This window comes from Tachysurus fulvidraco, chromosome 26 (genome assembly GCF_022655615.1).
Source record: "Tachysurus fulvidraco isolate hzauxx_2018 chromosome 26, HZAU_PFXX_2.0, whole genome shotgun sequence".
NCBI classification, from domain to species: Eukaryota; Metazoa; Chordata; class Actinopteri; order Siluriformes; family Bagridae; genus Tachysurus; species Tachysurus fulvidraco.
Window position 1 is genome coordinate 3940215 of NC_062543.1, and position 23049 is coordinate 3963263.

The 23049-nt window shown below is 41.2% G+C and overlaps 1 protein-coding gene across 3 annotated transcripts; it reads right to left on the minus strand.

The window, feature by feature from the left end:
• Positions 1-387: 387 nt before the first annotated feature.
• On the minus strand, positions 388-22656 carry pik3r1 (phosphoinositide-3-kinase, regulatory subunit 1 (alpha)). 3 transcript variants are annotated; one of them, XM_027144073.2, is made up of 15 exons: positions 22353-22656; positions 20060-20687; positions 10674-10769; positions 10373-10447; positions 10153-10284; positions 8689-8890; positions 8267-8349; positions 4292-4394; positions 4074-4172; positions 3787-3967; positions 3415-3683; positions 3145-3321; positions 2978-3052; positions 2712-2882; positions 388-2376 (listed from the first exon to the last, which is right to left on the minus strand). In XM_027144073.2, exons 2-15 carry the CDS (start codon positions 20391-20393, stop codon positions 2187-2189), a joined length of 2187 nt encoding a protein of 728 aa, XP_026999874.2. In that variant the 5' UTR covers positions 20394-20687; positions 22353-22656; the 3' UTR covers positions 388-2186. The 3 variants fall into 3 exon arrangements, with proteins under 3 accessions (XP_026999874.2, XP_026999883.1, XP_026999889.1); XM_027144082.2 differs by lacking the exons at positions 8267-8349; positions 8689-8890; positions 10153-10284; ... (2 more) ...; positions 20060-20687; positions 22353-22656 and adding an exon at positions 6555-6834; XM_027144088.2 differs by lacking the exons at positions 8267-8349; positions 8689-8890; positions 10153-10284; ... (2 more) ...; positions 20060-20687; positions 22353-22656 and adding an exon at positions 5481-5771.
• Between the last annotated feature and the right edge of the window lie 393 nt (positions 22657-23049).

Below are 23049 nucleotides of genomic sequence, written 5' to 3' on the forward strand. Positions count from 1 at the left end.
CTTGGAGTTCCCCTAAAAATACCAGAGCGCAAAGACGAGCGCTGGACGAGGTAACAAGTGTCGCTTTGAACTTCCTGTCTAATGCTAGAACAGCACATCGCTTTAAGGAAGCTCGGTCTCTAGGTAGCATTTCATCACGATAAAGGTATATGAGTAATGAGTAATGAGTGCAACAATGCTGTAAATGGCAAAAAGATTTTTTTTCCAACCATCACCTTTTAGAAATGCTATCGTGCAGGAAGTGACCGAGTTATTTAGTTCACATCAGGAAATAAAAGCAATGCATTTTTTTTTTTTACATAAAAAGGCTACCAGGAGAAATTGAAGCGTGAAAAAAAAAAAAAAAACTGAAAAAAAAATGTAGGGTCATTAAGGAGTTTAAGCCGATTATTGGTTCACAATGATGTTTTATTTATGCAAAATATCATCGGATGCATAAATGCAAAATAGACACGAGTCGAGCTGGAGGCAAACCTCTACGCCAAAGACTTCACCAGTCATAAAGCTTAGGATACTGTAATCTCTGATGAGGAATTATAGAGACAGCAAATGACAAAACGTAGCCATTCAGCTGGCTGTTGGGGGGGGGGGGGGGGGGGAGAAGCCGAGTTGATGTCCTGTAAATGGAAGAACTACCGTTGTTCAGCTTTAAGTGAAAAGCAAAGTAGTACAACAAGGGATGCAGGTCAAAATACAGATTCTGACTCGGTCATGTAAACACTAGTGAGTTTTTCTGATACAGAAAAACAATACGGATAAGGAATAGAGCTGTTCTTATTTCATCTAAAATAAACAGTAATTCAATTTGCCTCGCTCATACATTTGCTGAAAAATTCTTTTGGAAAATAAAAAATATGAGAAGCTTTAAGATTTTCTAGAGTGAACTCGTATTCACAAACGAAAAGCTCCAAAACGCCCAGAACTCGATAAGTAAATGAAAACGATCCGATCGATGATTTATGGTATTACTGACGAGAAGCAGCACAAAAGTCCTCCAGGCTCTGCCTAGGAAGAAGAAAAGAAAAAATAGGGGAAAAAAAAAAAACCCTTAAAGTGAAAAAGACTAATAAAATACTCATCTATTTATTCTAATCAGCTGCTGATAAAGAAATTTGTAATAAAGTACTTTATCGTTTATCTGTTGTAAAACTGAAGCCATTTCTCTTGGCGATTTTGACACTTAAAATATCGTCTTATATACTACCGTTAAAAAAAACGACTTCAAGCTGTAAAAACAAAAAAATAAGGTCAATTATATTATGGGAAGCAACATGGAAAATAAAATCACAACTCTGCTGAGAAGAAAAGGCTGAAACAGAATTTGCATAGCACATTTGAATACAACCGAGAAGGAACTGAGCGCTGTTTTTGGTACAACATGGTTTCAATCACGTTTTTTTTTTCTTTATCTTGAAGTCCATATGTACAAAATTAATCTGTTTTAAGTTCGTTTGCACGCCTTGTTAGTCCATCAAAGGCAGAAGCAGTCACTGTAATGCTTGAGTGAAATGCCACGCATCCTGTCCGTATTTTTTGCTCATTTAAAATGAGATGTTCATATCGTTTGCTTGTTCACAGTCCTTTATGTGGGAAGAAAAAAACCAAACAAAAAATTAAAAAAAAATAAAAATAAAAAACAAAAAACACAAAATATACTGTTTTGAAAGTGCCATCTTGCTACATTGATCAGCTGATTCCATGGTCTGTTCACATCGTCACCTTGAACACGCCAATGACGAATAGCTTTTAGATACTGTAAATTTTGGTCACATCACATCCACACACGCGCTCTCACACGCACACACACACGCACGCAGGTACAACACTCTGAGTAGCATTTGTACTCCAGAGGTCACTGTCATGAGCGTTCCACATTCCAGCAGTGGGTAAAGCTTTGAAATGAACAAGCACCATTTTGAAAAAGGCCTCCATCGTCCTCCATTTCGGGAGAGAGAAAGATCAAAAGTTCAGCAGTTTCCGCTTCACCGCGAGGAAAACGATACGCCTCCTCTAGGTCTCGGCTAAAACGTCTGCTTTTGGGGTTTATAGCTGTGAAAACCAGCCCTCCGTCCTGAATCCAAAGTGGAGGCATCGCTGCAGGAGCTGAGGCCTTTTCTCTTGTCCTCCTCCTTCTAAGCGCCAATCGCGCGTCACAAAGTCCTGACAAAGTGTATGTTCGTGAGTTCTCATCGCCGCTGGTGTGCGTAAACCGGGTATGCTAATGTGACATTCAGAGAGTCATTGTGCTGAATGAGAGACGTGTGCTGGTAGTGCAAGACCAGTTCCTTCAGTGAGCCGTACAGGTTATAAGGTTCTGCGAAACCGAAGCCGGTGGGCGTTTTGTTGATGACGCAATGCTTGACCTCGCCGTCCACACTGCAAGAAAAACAGACATTATTAATCTACTCAGACAATTTGCTTTCAAAAAATTACTCCCCCCCCCCATTAAAATTGAACGCATACACGAATATTCATAAAAATGCAAATTAGACACCTCCACGTCTGCAAATAAAAAGCACATAGCTGTAAGTCCCAACTTTCTCAGGGTAACTGAATATGCTTTTGTTTAGTAGTCAAATATGGTAACTTTTGAGTGGCATAAACATTTTCCCCACACAAACACTAATCCATAAATCATCAAAGAGGAGATAAAATGTTCTACTACAGAGACGATGACTGGTGTTTTTAAAAAGCAGTTCAAAACGACGTACACAACACTGCAGGCGTAACAGCCAGATTTGCTGCTGTCTCGGACCAGGAATGTTCCGTCTCTCTTGCCACGTAGCAGAGCTTCCGCTTGGAGGCGATTAATGTTCCCGAGCTTCCAGGAACGTTCGTCATGGTGCGGCAGGTCCTCGTCGTCGTCAACCATGGAGTATTGACTGGTGGAACGAAGCCATTAGGAGGTGTTAGATACAGGATTTCATACAGATTACGAACACACCGTCATATCATACATGTTTTAACGGATACTCACTCTTCCTGGTTCTCGTTTTTGATTCCCAGCCACTCGTTGAGCTTCTTCTGCCTGACGCCCTTCTGTGTCAACCACCTGAAATTCAGAACGAGGGAACTTGTGAATAACTGCAACGGAAACGCTTGAAAGAAAAATCCGGAGGCTATGAGAGAGGACGAGGCACTTACATGAGGTACTGATCTCTGGTCTTCCTGAGCTGGATGAGATCAGGCTTGATGCTGTTCATCCTCTTGTCGATCTCCCTGTAGTCGGCCGCCTGCTTCTTCAGATCTTCCTCCAAACGACGCTTGCTGTCCACGATCTCACTGATGCGGGACTTCAGCTTCTCATAGTTCACCATTATCCTGGAAAACAACACGTATATACAATTACAAATGCCCGAAACCTGCTAATTCAGTTCATTGGATTTAATTAGGGTTTGGACGTTTAAGTCTCACCTCTGGATCTCTTTCTCGTTGCCGTCTCTCCTAAACTTCTCGATGTACTCTTTGCTGTAACGCTCTTGCGTCTGGCACTGCTCCTCAAAGATCTTGATGGTCTCATTGAAAGCTTCAATAGCAGTTCTTTTCATTTGGATCTCCTGTGAAGTTCTGGTGTACTCCTCATACAGTCTGTCGTACTCCCTGTTTTTCTCTTGGTACTGCAGGTGGTATTCATGCAACTTCTTGCCCACAGCTTCAATGTTGTCCTCTTTCACCACTTGATCCTAAAAAAAAAAAAAAGTAGGTTGGTGCATGATTTAAAATAAACACCACACACACAGTTCCTCTTCGATGCGTCTTTACTTCCATCTGATTGACAAGAATTACCTGTTGGTGCTTAGACACAGGATACAGCAGTTTCACATCTAGTTTGGGGTTGTATTGGGCGAGGGATTCGTGCCTATAGTGATTGATCAGCTCAACCACAGAGTTGAAAGTCAAAGGATCTGAGAAACCGTACTTCCCATCGCGATGGAAAATTTTTATCAGCTTGTTGTTACCTCCTTTCCTGTAAAGCAAGTTAACAACAAATTATAGGGATGCACATTTATATCATACGATAGGGGGTTCGATAAAGCTGCCATGCAAATAAAATAAACGGTGTGCAAAATTACCTCAGTGTGAGGGTGTAGTCACCGTGCATTTTGGTGGAGGCGTCACGAACCAAAAATGTTCCATCAGCTGTGTCTCTCAGTTTCTCGTTGACCTCCTCCCTACAAGAGAAGAGAAAAAAAAACTCCACGATTAAGACGCTGAAAGGAAACAGGTTATTATTTTCGCTTCCTGTGCGCTGAATGTAAAAGTAGGGCGAACAAACTGAAAAAGCGCTTGCCTCGAAATGTCCCCCCAGTACCATTCAGCATCCTGTAGAGCCATGTTGTTGTTCATACCGTTGTTAGTGACAGGTGTTGGTTTGGGTGGTTTTGGAGGTAGTGCTGTGGAGAGAAGAGAAGGTTTATATAGGCGGCGTGGATTTAAATGCAAATGAACCAGCTTCATTCAAGGTCATTTACATACGAAACGCACTCGGACAAGTCTCAGCCTACAAGCCCGGACATGTCCAGAAGCGTTTGAAAGGATCTTGGATCCTATAGCATCCCATAGAAAACAGTTTACTGCCTCCGAATGTAAACAGAGGATGAGTACGAGCATGTGAGCACGGTGCATGAAGGCTTGTAATAACCCAGGGTGAGTAAGGGAAAATAAGGAATAAAGTAAAAGGAGATGCAGCAATAATTCCGAGCCAAAGATCAGGCAGCTACCTAAATAAACATGATTAATGCATGATTTCAACTCCATAAAAAGAAACATGCCACTGACATCAGAATTTTCAGCAAAAACGATACCAATATATGCTGCATATAGCGACTGCAGCGTGCATGGTCTGCTGAGACACTGCTCTCGTTCGCCAGCCATTGAGAACATGTTACATCATTGGTAACTGGAAAAGGCTGCAGCTCATTGGCTGCACGGCTGAGTGACTGAGAGCAGTGGGGGCTGTGTGGTCTCTGTGGAGCATGAGGCAGAGCTCCTGCGAAGGGCTATTTTTATCCCCCCCATCTTCTACCCACTCTCTCCTTTGTTCACTTAAGCACAAGTTGTCCAGCCAGATCTAAACCTGACGCATCAGGAGCACCTACACAGTAAAAATTAAGCACGAGATCTCAAAAACCCTGCAAAGTATTAGAGTGCAAAAAAGAGATGATTCTCACTAAAGCTGAACATTAAGTTGCCCTCAACTACATCTAAGCAGCAGCAGTACAGAATTAACTGTCAAGTGACAAGGGAACGGCGTGTTCCAACATGTACAAACAAACACCTAATTTTTCTATGTTTATTAGAATGCAGATATCCAGATCAACCGTATGAACTTAACACACCCCAAATGCTACTGTTACATTTATATGGAAAGAGTTTTAATAATGTAAAAAAAAAAAAAAAAAAAAAGAATTATTTTGGAACAGCTATATTTTGTAACCGCCTGTATGAGCAGGCATAATCAAAGCCTTTACATCACTTACCCTAGCCAATGGCGTTGCAATACTGTTGCTAGCCACTCCTGCATCATCGTCTGTACAGATATTGCTAAATCCCTTAACAAAATGACGACACTGAGAACACGCACTTTGTTTCCATTATGAAGAAGAAGAAGAAAAAAATACAACAGTCGCTGTGTCAATCAATAATATCCACTTAAGGTCGTGTGGCAGACTGGATTCTCCACGGTGCTGATATCGAATCGGGCGAAGAAAAAAAATATACCAAGTCAGATGTGAAGTGCACGGTAGCTCAGCATCTCTCGAATGAAAAGAGGATGTGGTACATCGTGCACATTTACTCCCCACCCTCCCTTTGCCTGTGACAGGTCTGCTTAGCTCCTCCTCCCAGTCCCAGCGAATGGGGTGGCTGAGACAGGCTCCTGTGCTGGCAGGCAGACAAAGGCCATGCGCTTCTGATTGCTGCTGCAGAGGCACGTAGGCAGCTGCTACTTCAAGCACATGGCCGGGTCAAAGGCAGGCAAGAGCTCGCAAATGCCGCTTGTAATCCCCAGAAACGTATTGCACAGTGGGGAAAATCCAGCTGGCTGGAGAGTGGGGAGGTGCCTCAAATAGCCACACTTCTGAGAAGGGCTATAAGAAGCCACAGGAACATGGCCTATTGTCTGCATTATATTCTCTTACAGGTCAAGGGAAACGCGATCACCCGAGAGCTCAATACAGGATTTAAACAAACATTTTGGGGGAATTATGTACATATCATTTTCAATTAATTAGATTTAAACACATTCAGGTCAATCAGTATGCAACTCCATATTGGTTGTTAATATTGAAAAGCAACTGCTGAGTCGACAATAAGTGTCAATTGGTTCACATATGCTCAGACGTGTCCAGGCAAGAACAGTACAAAAACTGGTTAGGGACTGGGGTGCCAGAGGAAAGAACCTGCTATGGCTGCCGTGCCAAAACCAGTCAAACTCCTTTAACATCAAGCTGTAATTTACACCTTTCTGTCAAGCCAGCAATTTACAACTTTACTGCCATGACCAAATGCTTTACATTAAGCACGCCATCAACATTTTCAAACAACACACTTACTTTGTAAATTATGCATGTTCCTGTGATGTTCGAGAAAAGGTACGTGTCCTGACTGATCAGCAGTGTTTAAGTGCTGTAAATCCAAATCCAAACCCGAAGTACTTATGTCAAGCCTCATTCCTTTGGATTTATCGTACAGAATCCATTACGTCGCACTTTAACAAGGCAACTGTGGAGGTTCCAGAAAAATCCAGGCAAATCCTAAGTGTCAAGGTGCAACAGTCTTCGAGCTCTAGCGCTAATGACGGCACACGAAAAAAAAAAAGAAAAAAGAAAAGAAAAGAGAAGGCTGATTAATGAAGACTGGTCCGAGGTAGATGGTTAATGAATGCTAGAATGACCTGCCCTATATCTCTCTGAAAGCCTTCTCTCACCACTGTGCTGGCTCGCAGACTCTGGTCTTATGATTAACTCGCTCAGGATCAAATATTTGCTGAGCTGGGCACTTTGTGTTTTGGAAGGGCTGCTCAGCGAAGGAAGGAGGGGTTTCAGAGGGTGAACTGAAGCCCTAGAAAGCGTGTGTATTTTTGAGACGGTATGTACATGTAGGAAAGAGTCGCTTCTTGAAAGTTAAGGAGTCCATCATAGAGCAGACAGGGCTTTCAGCCAACCAAATCTAAGTAGAACTGTGGCAACCAGCTTAAAATAGCTTGTCTGTAACTGGGAGCGTGCACACACACACACACACACACACACACACTCCTATAAACGTACATAACTATAGCCACCACAACTGTGTGCAGAAAACAAGTATGGGCAAGTAAATGGAGAGAAAATAAACCTGATGCCTAGGCAGACATACAGGAAAGGAATTCAATGAAAAAGCAGGAGACGAAGAAATTTTTGCCCTTTTCCATCGAGATGGCAGCACAATTTTCTTTTAAGGCCACCCACCCATTCAGAGTTGCAAGCGTTGATTATAATTTTCCCACAAGATATACAAAATGTCCTACACAGATTTACCGAGTGGTAACAAAAATAACTCGTGTCAGTGCTGAAATGTCACAGACTCTTAGGTTCAGACCAGCAGCATATTGTTAGCGGAGACCAGGATCTCTGTGGAAAATTGCAGAATGGCTCCAGATTCCAGCTGGCAGTGTTCTAAAGGTCCTAACTCGTGTGGCTCGGTCCAAGATCAAAAAGTACCCACAGCTGAGAAGTTGAGAATTTATAAATAGACCCTAACTGGTAGTAAAACTGTTAAACATTCAGGGCACAAAGTAGTACACACATCCCTCAGAGGCCTCTCTATGGACTACAGTCTCATACTCAGGGTAAAAAGAGGAAGGGACCAAAAAAAAAAAAAAAAAAAAAAAAAAAAAAAAAAAAAAAAAAAGGAAAAAAGTTTGACTGGTGCATCAGGATAATGTCTTGCTCTGGTCAGATGATTCTCCGGAATCACCAGTTCGTAAAAGCTGTGGAACTAAAGCGAGCCTGTATGTCAAAGCCCTTCCGTGTCGTGCTGCAGAGGCTCCTGCTGTGGTACGGACTTAACGTTCAACCTAGCAGACAGGCTAATAATAGCAGTCACTAGCTGTTGGTCTGTTGCTCCCATCCACAGTCTTCATACTGCTCAGTTAATGATAGCCCACAAAACTGCTGCTTCGCTCTCTTCCACGCACGCCTTCATTTAACGTGGTATTAAACCCACTGCAGTCAGCAGCCATTACATTTAAAATGGTTTCAACATGCAGACAGAAAGCACACTGTACCTGGAGCTGCCTGGCTGCTGCTCCATTCACTGGTCACCAGGACTTCGATGATCCTAATGTGTGACTCAGGGCTTGGCTCACAGCTGAGGAGAGAAGCGAAAGAAGATTAGTGACATTCCATAGAATATTTACCCTGGAGTATCAAACAACAGTACAACTTTACTGGCTCTAGTGATCTCTGAACAGTCACTCACTCCTGCTGATTATCCAAAACAGAGGAAGCGAAATATTGCTCTTTATTCAAAGCCTAAAAACGAGGTTTTCATGGTGCAAAGTCAGTTGTGAGACCTTAAGCGGTATCTCGTGGGATACAAGGCATCAAAATGGAGGGTTGTCTTTGGCAACTCCACACAAGTCCATGTAAACTGTAGATTTAGAGTGTGATTACAGAGGTGTGTGTGTGTGTGTGTGTGTGTGTGTACCTGGTTGCTAGCTGCCGGAATAGTGCAGGGCTGAAGATTTCCGCAAGGGCTCGGGCGTTAAGCAGGTTGGCGGCCGAGGCCTGGCACACACGAGCAAGGTGTCTCAGCAGGCACTGCAGCGTTAGACAGTACTGAGGTGGGACAACAGAGGAAGCAGCAATCCTCCGCAAATGCTCTGCACATTCCTCCGTTCCTTGGACCTCTGCAAAGTTAAAAAGGAGTTAAACTTTAGAATACCACCTAAAATTACTTTAGTGTTCATTTCAGCTACATGAAACTAGGAATTAAAAAAAATAGACCTGTTTTTTTTTTTTGGGTTTTCTTAACATACATCTCAAGTGTATGGTATAGTATAATGGTGCTGTAGACCCTAATGGGCCCTAAGAACTTATATAAGACTTTGGCAGGCGATTTATACAATTACATAGAAATTAAAAAGTGAATCAAAACCAAAAATGAAGACTGACGGATTTTTTGTCCAAAGTAAGCCTTGTGCGGACACTGTGTAAGGTGAAAAATAGACTTTAAACATTTAAATGTGATTTTCTTTGCTTTGTATATGTAAATATGTAAATATTATGAAAATCGCATCACACTTGAGCAATGAAATTCACTCTGACAACCTAAATTTAAATTACAAGTAGGCCTTTGCTCGCTGGTAAATAGTTTAAATGCAAGAAACAAAGAGCTTCTAATAGAAATCCAGAAAATCGCAAAATAAATAAATAAATAAATAAATAGAATCTGCATCGACGCACACCGAATTCTATTTAAATTCTGAAGCATTCTCACACTTAAGACTGAGCTAAGGAAACAAAACTAGAAGAGTGATATGAAGGTATTAAAGAGGAGAGAGACAGGTGGAAAGTTTTGTTCAGACAGCTTAATAACCACAGTGAATGTGTGACAATGACAGAGCAGAGAAATACACTGCCTACTGATTGGCTGTCAAAAACTGATGCTAGAGATAAGTAGTCAGCCCTCTTATAGATCTGATTAACCACATATCCGGTTCTTTGCAATGTGACTATGTTAACTGAACATGTAGAACACGGGTAATAAGGTGGTGCATGCTGATTTTCTTCAAAGTTTTTTTTTCCTTCACAATGAGCACACATCTGCACGAATTTACTAGTCTCAAAGAACGACTTGCTGTTTAATAATAGAGAAGAAGCAGATTTTATTCAAATTTAAAGCAGAATAAAGCTGTTTTTTGCTTAAATCCGGCATTTCTAAAGAGATACTAACACCTTAAGGTCTTTTAACTTGGAGAAGATTGTGCTGCGGTGAAGAAGAAGAAAAAAGTCTCCTCAGAGCAACCAAGAGCAAAAAAAAAAAAACACTGGCGCAACAAGAGAACAATTGTGGTCACAAGACAAGTCCAGAACAATAGCACCACCGTGTGGTACCATCGTTACATCATGGTATGGTATGGTATGGTATGGAAGATCATTTAGGTCTTACCTTGAGCGATGCGTACCATCTCAGTGTAGATTGCAGAGTGAATCACCGGCTGGGGCAAATCCAGCAGGTATCGTCTCAGACCGTCACACAACATCTGCAGATCGAGCTGCTCCAAGTCCACAGAAGGTGTGTCTAATCCAAACACACGACAACACAATTACAGATGTGCTACAAAAGCAAGACGCAGAGTGCGACAGTAACCGAGAAAAGTGTAACTCACCAGTGTCAAAACACTGCCGTACATCCAGGCCACCTCCAGCGGTGAGGTTTCTGTACAGGGTGGGGTTGTCCAGGCCTACAGAGAGAAGAGCTTATGGTTATGGGAATCAACACCAGGGGGGTTATGGGAAGGCAGATGCCACCTCAAAGTTAATTATATAGACAAGTCATGGACTAAGAAACTAATGTGGTCATGTTACTCAATGCAAAATTACAAAGTATAAAATTAAGTGAATAACAAAATTCAAAAGAATATAAAGGTATAAAAATATAAAAAGAACCAAATTTAAAAAAAAAAAAACCTTTTCTCTCGATGGACTCCAGCAGTTTGAGAAGCATGGGTGGTGCCATGTCTGGAAGTGCAAACTGCTCAGTCAGATCTGGCAAAGTGCTGGAACCTGTAGAAAAAGAGCAGGACAACGATTATAAAACAGACCAGCATGTTTAAAAAAAGAAAACATTTTGTATCGCACACACGAGTACGAGTGTGACGTGGCAACAGAAGCGCCTGATGTGAAAGTGAGCGGGAAGCGGAAGGGTGCGATTAAGTGAAGAGTGGAGGTGGCTCTGGAGGCTAAACATAACCGCTAACAGGCAGACTGGTGAAGGGACGAGAGCCTCAGATCCTGCAGCACAGGTGCACACTTAAAAGGGCCATGGGGCCAGTGGGCTGCTTTATTTGGATTTGCAGGCCACTGTTTCAGAAGGCCAACGTTTCTAAAAGGCTTGACTGTTTGCTGTGTTAAAGGCGGAGTAATAAAATGCAGGTGCTTATGAATGGAACCCCTTTACAGTTCATTCCAAATTTGGAAGTTTTTTTTCAGGGAGTGGGCAGTAACTCATACTTCTTCAGTAACCACCTATTACTAAAACACAGCTTAGAATCTGAACATTGGATATATGCCTGAGGTTTTGTATTGGTTCAATTTTGATGTTAAAATGAGGGCTGTGCTCACATTTGAGTGTCTGACACTTAAAGCTCCTATTGAGCACAAGACACAACAGGCTTGTTGTTCTGCAATAAAGCTGATGGTAACCACAACCACGGGTGCCAATACTTTAATCACAGGGATACAGAAAGAGCAGTGAAGGTAAGCTATGTCTGATGGATTTAAAGAAGTCGGTTTTACTTTCTGCGTGCTGTAGTGAACAAGAACATTTCGAGGATTTGGAATTATTTGATAATGCCTAATTTTACAAGGACCAAAGAGAATGATTCAAATCAAGCGAAATCTAAAAAATATTACAAAGGAGTGAAAAAGTTTAGTGCATCACTGATATTTTCTTAAGAAAGCCACAATTCCATGGGTTAGAAAATATAAAAGCATAGCGCAAGCACTATCGTTTGCCCTGTATCTTTTTATTTATTTTATTAATATAAAACACTTTATTTGGTTACACATTTCAAACAACGTCCCCCCCCCCCCAGTCGAAACCAGAAACCAACAAAAACTTTGTCTCATCAAATTCGTCCTGATAAGAAAAACAAATATTACACAACTACGTTCCTCTCCAAGCCACCGGTTCAGATCAATTCCAGCGTAAATTTGGGGTACGGGTTGTTCATTTTCTAAGAAGCACTGAAGTAATGTTCCTGTGCTCCATCAGAGGTGTAACCTTTAGCCCAGGTGACACTTTATCCACTGTTACAGAGCAGCCAACTGGTTCTCAGAAGCCGGATTCACACAAACCCAGGCTAATTTTACCCCTCTGCTTGTTGAAAATGCCCCATCTGTGTGTTAATCTTTACAAAGCCGCACTTTTCATTACCATGGAGTGCCTTAGGAGACAAAAATGGTAACAAAGTCCAAACACAAGTGTGCCTTGTGTACGGTTTATAAGATGATGTTTATACTGGATATATTTAAGTTATATAATACCCTGAAACTTCGCCCGTGCGAGGCGTGGCTCTAAAGGACCATGCTAGGGATGGAAGCTGGATTGTGTTGCTTCCTAGAAACTAGAGGTGACCTGATAGCGCAATCCCTCATGCCGCTCAGATTAAATAACACCTATTAAAAAAAAGGTGAAATGTTTCAGCTCATCCATTCTTTGAAGCACTGCTTCCTAGACCAGCAGTCACCAAAACTAATATGATGGATACAACAATAAAAAACAAAAAAACTGGAAACATTACAAAACACTTTTAGATGTACAAGCTTCTCCTGATATATACACAGCTGTCTAGGTTTCATTACAAACACTGCTGGTGTCTGAAAATCGCTGAGCTGCTTTCAAGCAGAGTTTAAACCATTTTATAGGATGCTTGTGCAGCCTTCAAACACACTCGCTTACAAATTTTTTTTTCTCCCCCAATAGTCCGGTCGAAGTGCACAACTTTAACTACCGGTCACTGAAGTTGTCCATAAAATCATGAGATCATCCATATCCTCTGGGTCGACCATGCCTTTTTGTCTGAGCTGAACAATTCTAATTCCTAAGTTCCAGTCAGCAGTTTTGTAAAACAGGATTTAACAAGATCAACGTTTAATGCCAATCCTAACGGTAACGCATTTTTTTTGCCACATGGTTTGAAAATCTGCCCCGTGGATAAAATAAATAAATAAATAAATAAAACAGAAAAAGTGTGCTTGTCTTCTTAAGGACGAGAAAAAAAAAAGTACTCAGGCAACCAACACGTGAGCTCCGTTTCATCCCGCCAATAAGAAATGCTGCTCCGATATTCGTTACCAGGGTAACAGGGAGGCGGAATAAGGGGGCCTCATGAGCCAGTTGACACAAGCCTGAGGCAGCTCTCCTGTTTCAGTTCAGGAGGAGAGAACAGGAGAGGAGAGGAGGGCTGTGTTTTAGGAAGTCACGGTTTTAAGCTGCCACAGTGTGTCGTCTGGGTCTGACCGTCTGGGTGGACTAAAGATAGCTGGCTAGAGTAAAATTAGAGGGTTTAATCGTGTTAGTCTTTGCCATAAAGACAAATATAAATGCCTTATAAAACAGTTACAGTAACATCAAGCTTTATTACCTTATAAATAAAAGTTTGCACACTGCTTGGGCTGAGTCATGCTTTAATCAATCTACAGGATGATAACGGAGTCGGTTGAGTCGGTGACTGGAGAGATTTACAGCTGATACTGTGTCATAAGGACTGTGACAGATTACAAACACAGGAACAGGAGAAAAAAAATATTTATTGCTTTTTTGGGGGTCATAGGGCATCTATATTGGGACAGGGATTCTGTGGAAACCAGCAAGTAGAAACAAACTCAAGATTTTTATTTTTCTGCTGCTATGAGCAAGCAATCGATCACAAAACAAGGTGCATTTATTTATGCCACTTTGACAGTGTAGGAATTTTTTAGCCCGATGTGTCAGGTGTCTTTATATATATTTAAAGAAAAAAGAAAGAAAACAACAAACAAAAAACCTCTTCTTTTGTCAGATAAGAATAGTTAGAACAGCCCACATACACAGATTGTGCCGTTGTGTTACACACATTTTATATATTTATATATTATATTTATATATAATACCAAGTTTAAAAAAAAAAAATCTTGATATACCTCTTTTACCTGTTTGTCTGTGTGTGTGTAATATATATATATATACTTATAAGTTGTAGAAAAAGATAGAACTCGTAGATAATAGATCTCCCCTCCTGCAATGTGTTGCTAATCTGTCCATCAGACATGCTCAGCCTCCAGTAAGAAGATTTGCCAGTTCAGCCCTGCATCTCTGGAGGCGGTCGGTAATGAAAGGCACATGTGTGCGCTCTCACGCACATGACCGCTTAAACACAAGCATTAAACTGCAGCTCTGAAAATCACGGCTGTTATGAAATTTAAAAAACATACAAAATAAACAAAAACAAGCAAGCCCCTGAAAACCTGCCATTACACCCCTTCTATTTTTACTGCTGTTTTCTTACTGATTAATTTGGGCTAAAGAATCACGGTGTTACAGTGTGACACTGAATACAACTGGATAAAGAAAAGGAACCAATGCTACATGAACGTTCAAACTTATCTTTCGTGGAAAGAGGTTTTCTAGCCTAAAGACGGCGGCTCGGTTTCTTCTTCTTCCTCACACAAGTGTACTAGTACTGCACTAGTCTACTGGGGAACAAACTGCCCAGTCTCACCAACATCACTACCACCACAACTGCTGCTTCAACCACCAGCACTAAACAGGGTGAGGGCCGTCTTCTCAGACAGCCTGAGCATGTGTCATGGGTCTGACCCCCCTCTTCCAGGGTGGAGGCTGTATTGAATGTTGTTAAATGTGTAGGTCTATTTTGCCATGCTCTGGAAAAGCAGGAGGAACGTAGAACCCCCAGCTGCTCACTCCTGGGCTCAGGGGAAAGTGCACATTCTTTGTGAAGCCCAGTAACAATTCTCCCTCAGTGAGCGGTTACACACAGCAGATGTTCAGCCGAGTGCTAAAGAGGCCCCTGAAAAGGAGTGTGCTATATTCTCTCAAACTCCAGCTATGCAATTCTGCTGTGCCTTAACTTGCTCACTCGCTCTCCTCTTCCTCTTTTTTTTTTTTTTTTTTGTAGTGACCAATCCTAATTTCGGCCATGACTAAAAAAAAGGAGATGCAGTTTGTCCAATGGCATGCATAAAAAAAAAAACTTCCTTCTTCCCCTCCTCTAAATTTACAACATGCTTTCTGTGCAAGAAATTCATTTCCCGTGAAGTGAATTAAGAGAGCGCGCACAGCCGCACACACTGCACTTACCCCTGAAATAAAAGAAGCATTGATAAAGATTAAACTACAAGGAAAAGAACCTTGGATCAAGCACCTTCATGTTTTTTTGGCTTGAGGCAACCAATCTGCAATCTACTTAAAGCTTGAAGATAAAAGCTCTGCACAGAGACATGTTGGTTACTATTTTAAGAGGACACGAGAAAAAAAAAAGGCTTAATTTCCCTGTGTGATACAGAGCACGTAGTACCTGCATGGACTTGCTGCTCCAGCAAAATTCTTTCCCCCTTTTTTGTGTTGCTCTTAAAACACGGCAGATACAACTTTCTTTAAATTGTTCATCGCTTAATCGTTTATTTTTATGTAGATCATTTCAGATTTTATTTCATAGACATTCTCCTTAATACTTTAAGACAAAAAGAGAAACGTTTCTAAAGACTACAGAATGGGAAGTAGGTTGCAGCCCTTACTTGCCTTCCAGTTAAACGCACATTCAGCTCCGACTTCAAAATCCCATAAAGTCCCAAGCAGCAGATTAGATTTCACGACTCAACTTTTTCCCCCCACTTGTCCTAACGTTCAGCTCAACCGTGTCCAACTGGACTTGATTAGTCATCGTTTTTCTACGCGCAAAATGACGTCAAGGAGGCTTTACAAAACTCCCCATGCATACTGTATTTAATTTCTTCCAGTATTTTAACAAAAAAGATATGTATTAGTTGGTGTACATTCATTTCATTATTAAGCAATATTGGTCTTGTTAGCTCCTAAAAATTCAACAAAAATGTAACAAGAATTTCAGCCTAGAGTTCAATGTAGAGTTACAATATGAAAGCTGAAGCTTTGGACACTGATCTCTCTGAGCAAAGTGTAAAGATGAGAAGGCTGGACAGCCTAAATAACTAAAGGACTGCTTTAAATGAAAAGTCACACTTTAAATGGCACTGCTATCGGTATGGCAATACTGATACAATTAGCCAACAATGTAATTGTGCACAAAATTCCAAGCATTTCATGGGAAAGTCATCACTTCCACACAGTCTGTAAGCATGAGCTTACTCTAGTCACTAGGTATCTTAGATTATAGCCACATGTGGCGAGAGCGTGAGCCATGAGATTGAGAAAGTAGGTCGGCAAAGGAGCTTAGCGTGTACCCATTAATAGAGAATTGTAATATACTGAAGTGTTTCCATGAGAGGATTGTGAGGGTCCAATCAGTTTTGGTGTCGATGGAGAGAAAAAAAATCACAATTGATTGTCACTGTCAGCACTGACTCACAGCATTTATGTTGCTGCTGTATATCTTTAATGATATTACGGATTTTTTTTCCTGGTTGGTCAATTACGGTTTTCCCCCTGTAATCCAGTGGTTGTGTCAGTTTTGGTCCAGACAACGATTTCATAAGGGTTACGCTGACGGGTACTGTGGTGGTTAAAAGACTTCCTTTCTTGGAATGCCGGGATCCACATTAAAACAACAGAATGTATTTAAGACTTAGACCTGGATAGCAACCTTTTCCCCCCTCTTAGACGAGTGAGAAAAACAGCTATGTACTGTTTTAGAAGTAGAATTAATATCTAATTAATATCTACCACCATGAAATAAAGATGGAACAAAACCCCACTTCTATCACGACATGTCTGTATTTAAAACGTGTTTTCATGAAATGGAACTGTCCATCAAATGCAAGATGAGTGTTAAGTGTTTAGAGTGTTAAGACTCTTTCTTAAAATTAGCAAATATTACATAACTAGAAAAAAAAAACAGTTTGGAAAACTACCCTACAGTCCAGAATCTTTCTTTGTATTGCTCTCGTCAGTCATTTTACAGACACACCCCCAACAGCCACTCGCATTGCAATAAAGCATTATGAGGATAAATAGTATATTTATAGAGCTGTAACTCGGCTTGAATGTCTGTGTGTGCTAACAGTTAGCATGTCAAATGTAGCAGAACCATTAAAGGTTTCAGGGCAGTTTAAAAAAAAAAAAAAAACCCAAGGAAAAAAAGATCTCATTCAACTCTACCAATAAACAAAACCAACATTTTTTTTTTAACAAATATTACCTAATGCTCTTTTAAGAACGAGGTCAAACTAGACATTATTTTTCCCGAATGTCATGGTAACAGGCAACATAATGACTATTTTATGAATTTGTATTTCAAATTTTTCCTGAATGGATTATTGGGAGTTGACCAAGTTGTTCCATTTCATTAAGGGTCCTCTCTTCAAATAAAGTGAATGGAGTGTTGAGACTCGTGAACTGTTGTTGGTATGAAGGAAAAGCTAAAGATCACTAAAATGTTGGCTGCTGAAAAGTAAAAAGAGTGGGGAGTGGCTGGAGGAGAAAAAAAAAAAAAGGCTAATCCAAGGCAGGGCACAAACTGATCCTCTCACTCCAGAGGCCACAAAAAGGAGCACATTTGTGTTTTTAAAAGCTCGGGAGCCGGAACGGACTGGAATTCCACATCTGCTGCTCTCTGAAGTAAGCCCATGTGGCTGGGAGAGGGAGAGAGCGATATGGGGGATGTACAGAGGGAAAGAGAAAGAGGGAGGGGGTCACAGGGGCAAAGAACTCACTAAGGCAGCAAAGCTCCTGCTTTCAACCCTTCCCCTGCTCAAACTTTTCCCTCCTTCCTTCCCCCAGCTGGGCTGAATCCCAGCTACATGATCAGAGCATTAAAAGGAGGGAAAGGAGAAAGAGGAGAGGAAGAAAAAAAAGGGAGGGGACAAAAAGGAAGAGAGAGCCAAAAGGATCTGCCAGATCCTTCAGTGTCAGGTAATAAATCACAAGTGCTGTGAAGCAACAAGAATCCAGACCCCGGGCCCCAGAGCCTGCGCTCGGCCCACTCTCTCCGCCTCCTGCCCGGGCGGACACAGAGACTTTTCTTCTCCCAGGGCCACAATCACCCTCGTGCCAAGCTCTGAGGCTGTCACTCAACACTGCCGGGATTCATACAGACAACCCTGGCAGACCTCACAAGAATTTCACAATCACATCCCAAGAAGACTTTGAGACCCCTGGAGAACCTGCAGCTGTGTGGAGGGCCAGGTTTACCCAACTCTAGTCGACTGTCTGCATATACATTCAATGTAAACTTGTCTGATAAATATTTTATGAAACAACGATCTACAAAACCGTAGCCACCCTCTGCATTCAGCTTTATGCCACTGAACTTCATACGACATTTAGGAGTCCGAGATAAAGCTTAGGGAGTGTAAGAGAGTTACTTAATGTACTAAAACATACAAATCAGTCATTCGAGATGGCAGCCATGATAATATTTTGCTAAAGTATATAGATTAGACTTTATACAGATGTCTCCTAAGCCACACACACACTGCACAAGACTGCATGACATTACTCAACAAATGTATGCGATTCAAAGAAGATATGACAGAAAATATTCTGGGTGAGAGAACCTTCCATTACTTGGTATTGGAGTGGGGGAAAAAAGAAGTCTCTGCTGATTGACTAAGAGTGGAATGGCCGTGTAAACTTGATTATTTTTAGGGCCAGTCTGTTAAAGTACATATATAAAAGCCCTTCTTCTTTCCAAATTGAGCTTTTAGTACAGCATACGACTGACGAAGCCTGAAAAACAGCACATTTAACCCAAACCTTTCCACCAACAAAACAGTATCATGAAGTAGATGAGGATTTTTTGCGTACCAGTTTTACCGCCTGTGATTCCTGCAGCAATTTTTCACATATAATCTAATGTTCTATGCACTAATCTGAGCACATCCAGTCACTTCAGCAACCATGGCAACGATGTTAGTCTCTAATCAGAACCTAATGCATCAAACGGAGGGAGCAAATCAGTGACGCACCAGCACAGCATTGGCCCGGCACAACGTGTGTGCTTTAATTTGTTCGATCTGTCGAAGTGGAGGCAGCAGTCGTCCCCGAGAACACTTTTAGAAATAGTAACCACTGCATCAAGTGCATGTAGAAATCTTGTGTTCGCTGTATGAATACACACTACCCGGTTAATCAGTGATCAGCTTTAAGGAACTAAAACTCTGCAAACATAACCATCAAGGAGAGATACAACCGGACTTTTTCACGTTACAAAATACCGATCTAGTACTAAAAAATCAGGGGGTGGGGCTTAGCAGTACTGCTGCTGGGTACTTTATACCATCTGCAAAACTGCAAATATAAGCCAGTTTACTGGAAACTACAGACTTATTACAGCATGTACCAGCATTTATGTTCTGTTTTTGAAAGTTGATCATTGTGTTATACTCTTTATCAACAGTTTATCCCTGTGTCTATATCTTTATTGTTGACACAACAGCAACATTAACCTTTAAAGCACTTTTTACATTAATGGGTGCCATTGATTTAGTGGTCGTCAAGGTGACTGTTCTGGTTGTCTCGAGTTGACTGAAAAACTGGACCCCCGCTCTCTTTAGCACACATTTAGGCTGTCACTTGTCCTTGAACGTGCAACCAGTGTCATGCTGCTGGAAGGGGAGGTGTGTATAAAGCTCTAAACAGACAGATCAGTAATCACAGGGCTCGACCACCTACGACTTCAGAAATAAACAGTACAGACGCACAGTGCACAACGTGTACCGACCTTAATTTAAATCTGAACTCGAATCAAGCATTCTAAAACGATCTTAAAATATGTGAATGTAGAAAAAAAAAACTCATTATTAAAAACTGCTCAAGCAGAACAGCTGGACATGAATCGGTTATGCAAATGATGCACTTCTGAAGGAATAAAACACTTGTGATGGGGTGGTGTGTTGTAGCCGAACACAGTAACAAGTGGGGTTACAGTAACTGGCCTGAAGATAACCCCCCCAATGTGGTAGCTCTTTATTCCTCTTGTATCTCAATGATTTTAACAGCGTTAAATTGTTGTTCCTTCACCAGCCTCTATGTGTCTCTCTTGAAGAGACACAAGAAACAAGCTTGTCTTGTTATCAACACTGGTTCTGACACTCCTGCCAAACAGGATAAATAAACAAATAACTTCAACCCTAATCAAATGATCGGTGTCACTCACCTCCTGGCTCAGAGTCTGAGTCGTTCCTGACTGGTCCGGGTGCCACTGGAAGAGGCCTGGGAGGCCGTGGCTTTGGGGTCGGAGGAGAAATCTTCTTCCTCCCAATGAACTCCACATAAGTACCAGGGAAGTCCCCCTTTTCCTGAGTCATCTCATTATACCCGGGCAGCCAGCCTATGTCCTCCGGCCTCTCGGCCATCACTTCACTGTGGCCAAGTGCTAACAGGGCGCCTTTACTCACTATGAGTATGTCCCCAATATGCAGGTCAATGTCCTCCTCTCTCTCCTTCTTGTAGTCATACAGTGCTCTGTACTGATATCCTTCTGCACTCATCTTATTATCTTAGCAAGCAAAAATTCTGAAACAAGCTAAGTTTTATACCTCCACTATACAACTACCTCTTTCTTTTACAAACCACTTGTAGTAGCACCAAGATATTTATCTGTGGTGCAAACTTTCTCAGAACCCTATTGATTCAACAAGATATCATTCTGCAGTCTTCCTCCTGCAATAGTCCGATCGTTTATGTGAAACTGATTCTCCAGTGATCTAGAGGAGGCTCATGATGCTTTAGACATACTGTTTCCATCAGGTCTGCTCCAGAGCTGTGGCCAGTGCAAACACCACCTGCAACACACATGAGCACATCTTTTATTAACACAGCATATTACGCATAATATCTGACACACAGATGGGTGATGAATTGAAAGAAAAAACAGAATAGTGTCATAAGATGTGGGGCCAGCATGAGACACCAGAATAGCTTTGATGCACACTGGGATAAATTCTTCACATCTCTGAAAACGTTCTTTGAAGAGATGTGCGTTCAATATGTATTTCCTATGATTAGGGAGTTCAAATAGATTTAATTGTGGTGAGTGGGAAGGCAATTGAATAAGATTTACCAAGTTTAAACTCATCAAACCATTTAGTTAATGAGCCCTCATGCCCTGTGGATGGGGATAAGGTCAACACGAAAGAAACTTCATTCATGACGGTTATACAGGATAGCATTATGAAATACAATAATCAGTCAGAAGAAATTTGCATTGATCTGCAGTGCTACTTCTCTCTAAGTGGATAAGTAGGCAAAAACCATGCCAGGAAAAACAGTGCATTGCATTGCACCGTTGTGTTGGGTTTTTTTTTCCTTTCTTAATAGTCAGCCTTCTGTAAACAGGTTCTCTATCTTTTAGAAAATCTCGAAATGTGAAGATAAAGAGATGCCTGTAAGAGGGGGTAGGCTGCAATGAAAGGCAGGTTATTAGATAATATTACTGTTTCAATAAGAAAAATTAAGCAAGTTTTGATTTTTGTATTTTTATAGTGATCATTTCTGCTATTTGTCTAATAATGAGGAAACATGGGAGTTTTTTTTTGTCCTAACAGCATGCAAACATTTGCACCAAGTTGAGAAAAGCTTCTTTCTTTTCCCCCTTGTATACATTATGCTTACAGTGCATTAGCTTATTGCAATGAGTAATAACACGTTGCTTAATTGCTTCATTATTCTCTACCATTCTTCTGAATCTAATCTCTTGCAGTGAATTGAATTAAACTTATGATTAATGCATTTTTGTATCAGTAGTGGTTTTTTTTTTTTTTTAGCAAAAGTAGAAATTGATATGGTTCCCTTCTTATGTCTATACAGTACGTTAGATTAAAACAGTTTACTTTATACACTTTTTTAGTGAATTATATACCGAATATAAAGAAATAGTGTCACCTGAAACTAGAGTTGAGTCTAAAAAGGCGATTGAGTCTTGTAAAAGGTTTATAGAAATATACTTTGCATCCCAAATCATTTTCGGGACTTCAAATAAAACGTGAAAAAAATAGTTAGAGATGAAGAACAAACTTAATCCAATACCGACGGTGTGATGCAGCGACGCTAGCTAGTTGCACGCGTTCACACACACACACACACATTCACACACACCACTCGCAACACGACACCATTAAATGTGTGTATGGACCTTATTAACGCTAACTAGCTGTGTGTTAGCTGCCTGTGCATGGTGAGAATTTTGACAGATTAGCAACGTTACACACAAGAAGTAAAAATAACACTCCTTAGTTAGCCAACTGTGCTAACGTTAGTCCGTGCACGAGCTTCTCCTGACTAACGGAACAAACTGTTCCAGACGATTCGAACAAACGTAGTCAGTTATTTCAAATAAAATGAGTGAAAACGATAAAATAACGATGTTCAAACGTTAGAAAACCCCCAATATAGGACGTGTGCCGTCAAGAAAATGTGCCAAATGTAAACAAAAGACTTTAAAAACTTACTTTGGTAACTTGTATGGTCACAGCTGGGCCAAGAAAATTCCTTCCTTCACGTAAAAAGTGCAGCTAACGATAGCTAGCCGCGTTAGCTCGACAAGATAGCGCTCACAAAACGTCAACGAAGCTCGTGTTTGACAAAAAAAATCCACTCCAAACGACGCGTGTGGTAAAAATAACGGGCAAATGTCGAATAAATCCCACTCCAAAATCGCGTTTAAACACTAATTTTTCTCTCTCATAGACGTGGCTCGTGCACTCTATAAACACAACGACTCCGCCCGAGTGGCCTCAACACGAAGACGAACCGATTCCCAGGCACGTCGAAACTCCATCACGTCAATCAATGACGCCTTGCTCAAAACCCCTCCCACCCAAACGCTGTATCTCCGCCCCTCTGCCTTTGCACGCAACTGGCTCGTGGAGCTACACAACTGCTCAAGCCCGTGTAGTGTAGCGATGGCGCCGCTTCGTCTCTACTACGCATGCGCTAGTGTGTGTGTGTGTGTGTGTGTGTGTGTGTGTGTGTCAGGGTGCATACAGCATGATTTTAATGGCATATTAAAACTGTACAATTTTAAATAGCACAGCAAAGTTCAATAAAGATGTTCTGGTTTAATTACTTAGACAAGTAGATAAGACAGAAAGATAGAAGGGACATTATGAGCAGCAGGTCAAACTGCAGATAAACTACAGCACTCAG

Excerpts from the sequence above, each read along its gene's own strand:
- pik3r1 (XM_027144073.2), bottom strand. The coding sequence starts at position 20,393 with ATGAGTGCAGAAGGATATCAGTACAGAGCACTGTATGACTACAAGAAG. Across the intron at positions 10,285-10,372 it reads ACGGCAGTGTTTTGACACTG|ACACACCTTCTGTGGACTTG; the intron begins GTGAGTTACACT and ends TGTTTGGATTAG. Across the intron at positions 8,891-10,152 it reads GATGGTACGCATCGCTCAAG|AGGTCCAAGGAACGGAGGAA; the intron begins GTAAGACCTAAA and ends TTAACTTTGCAG.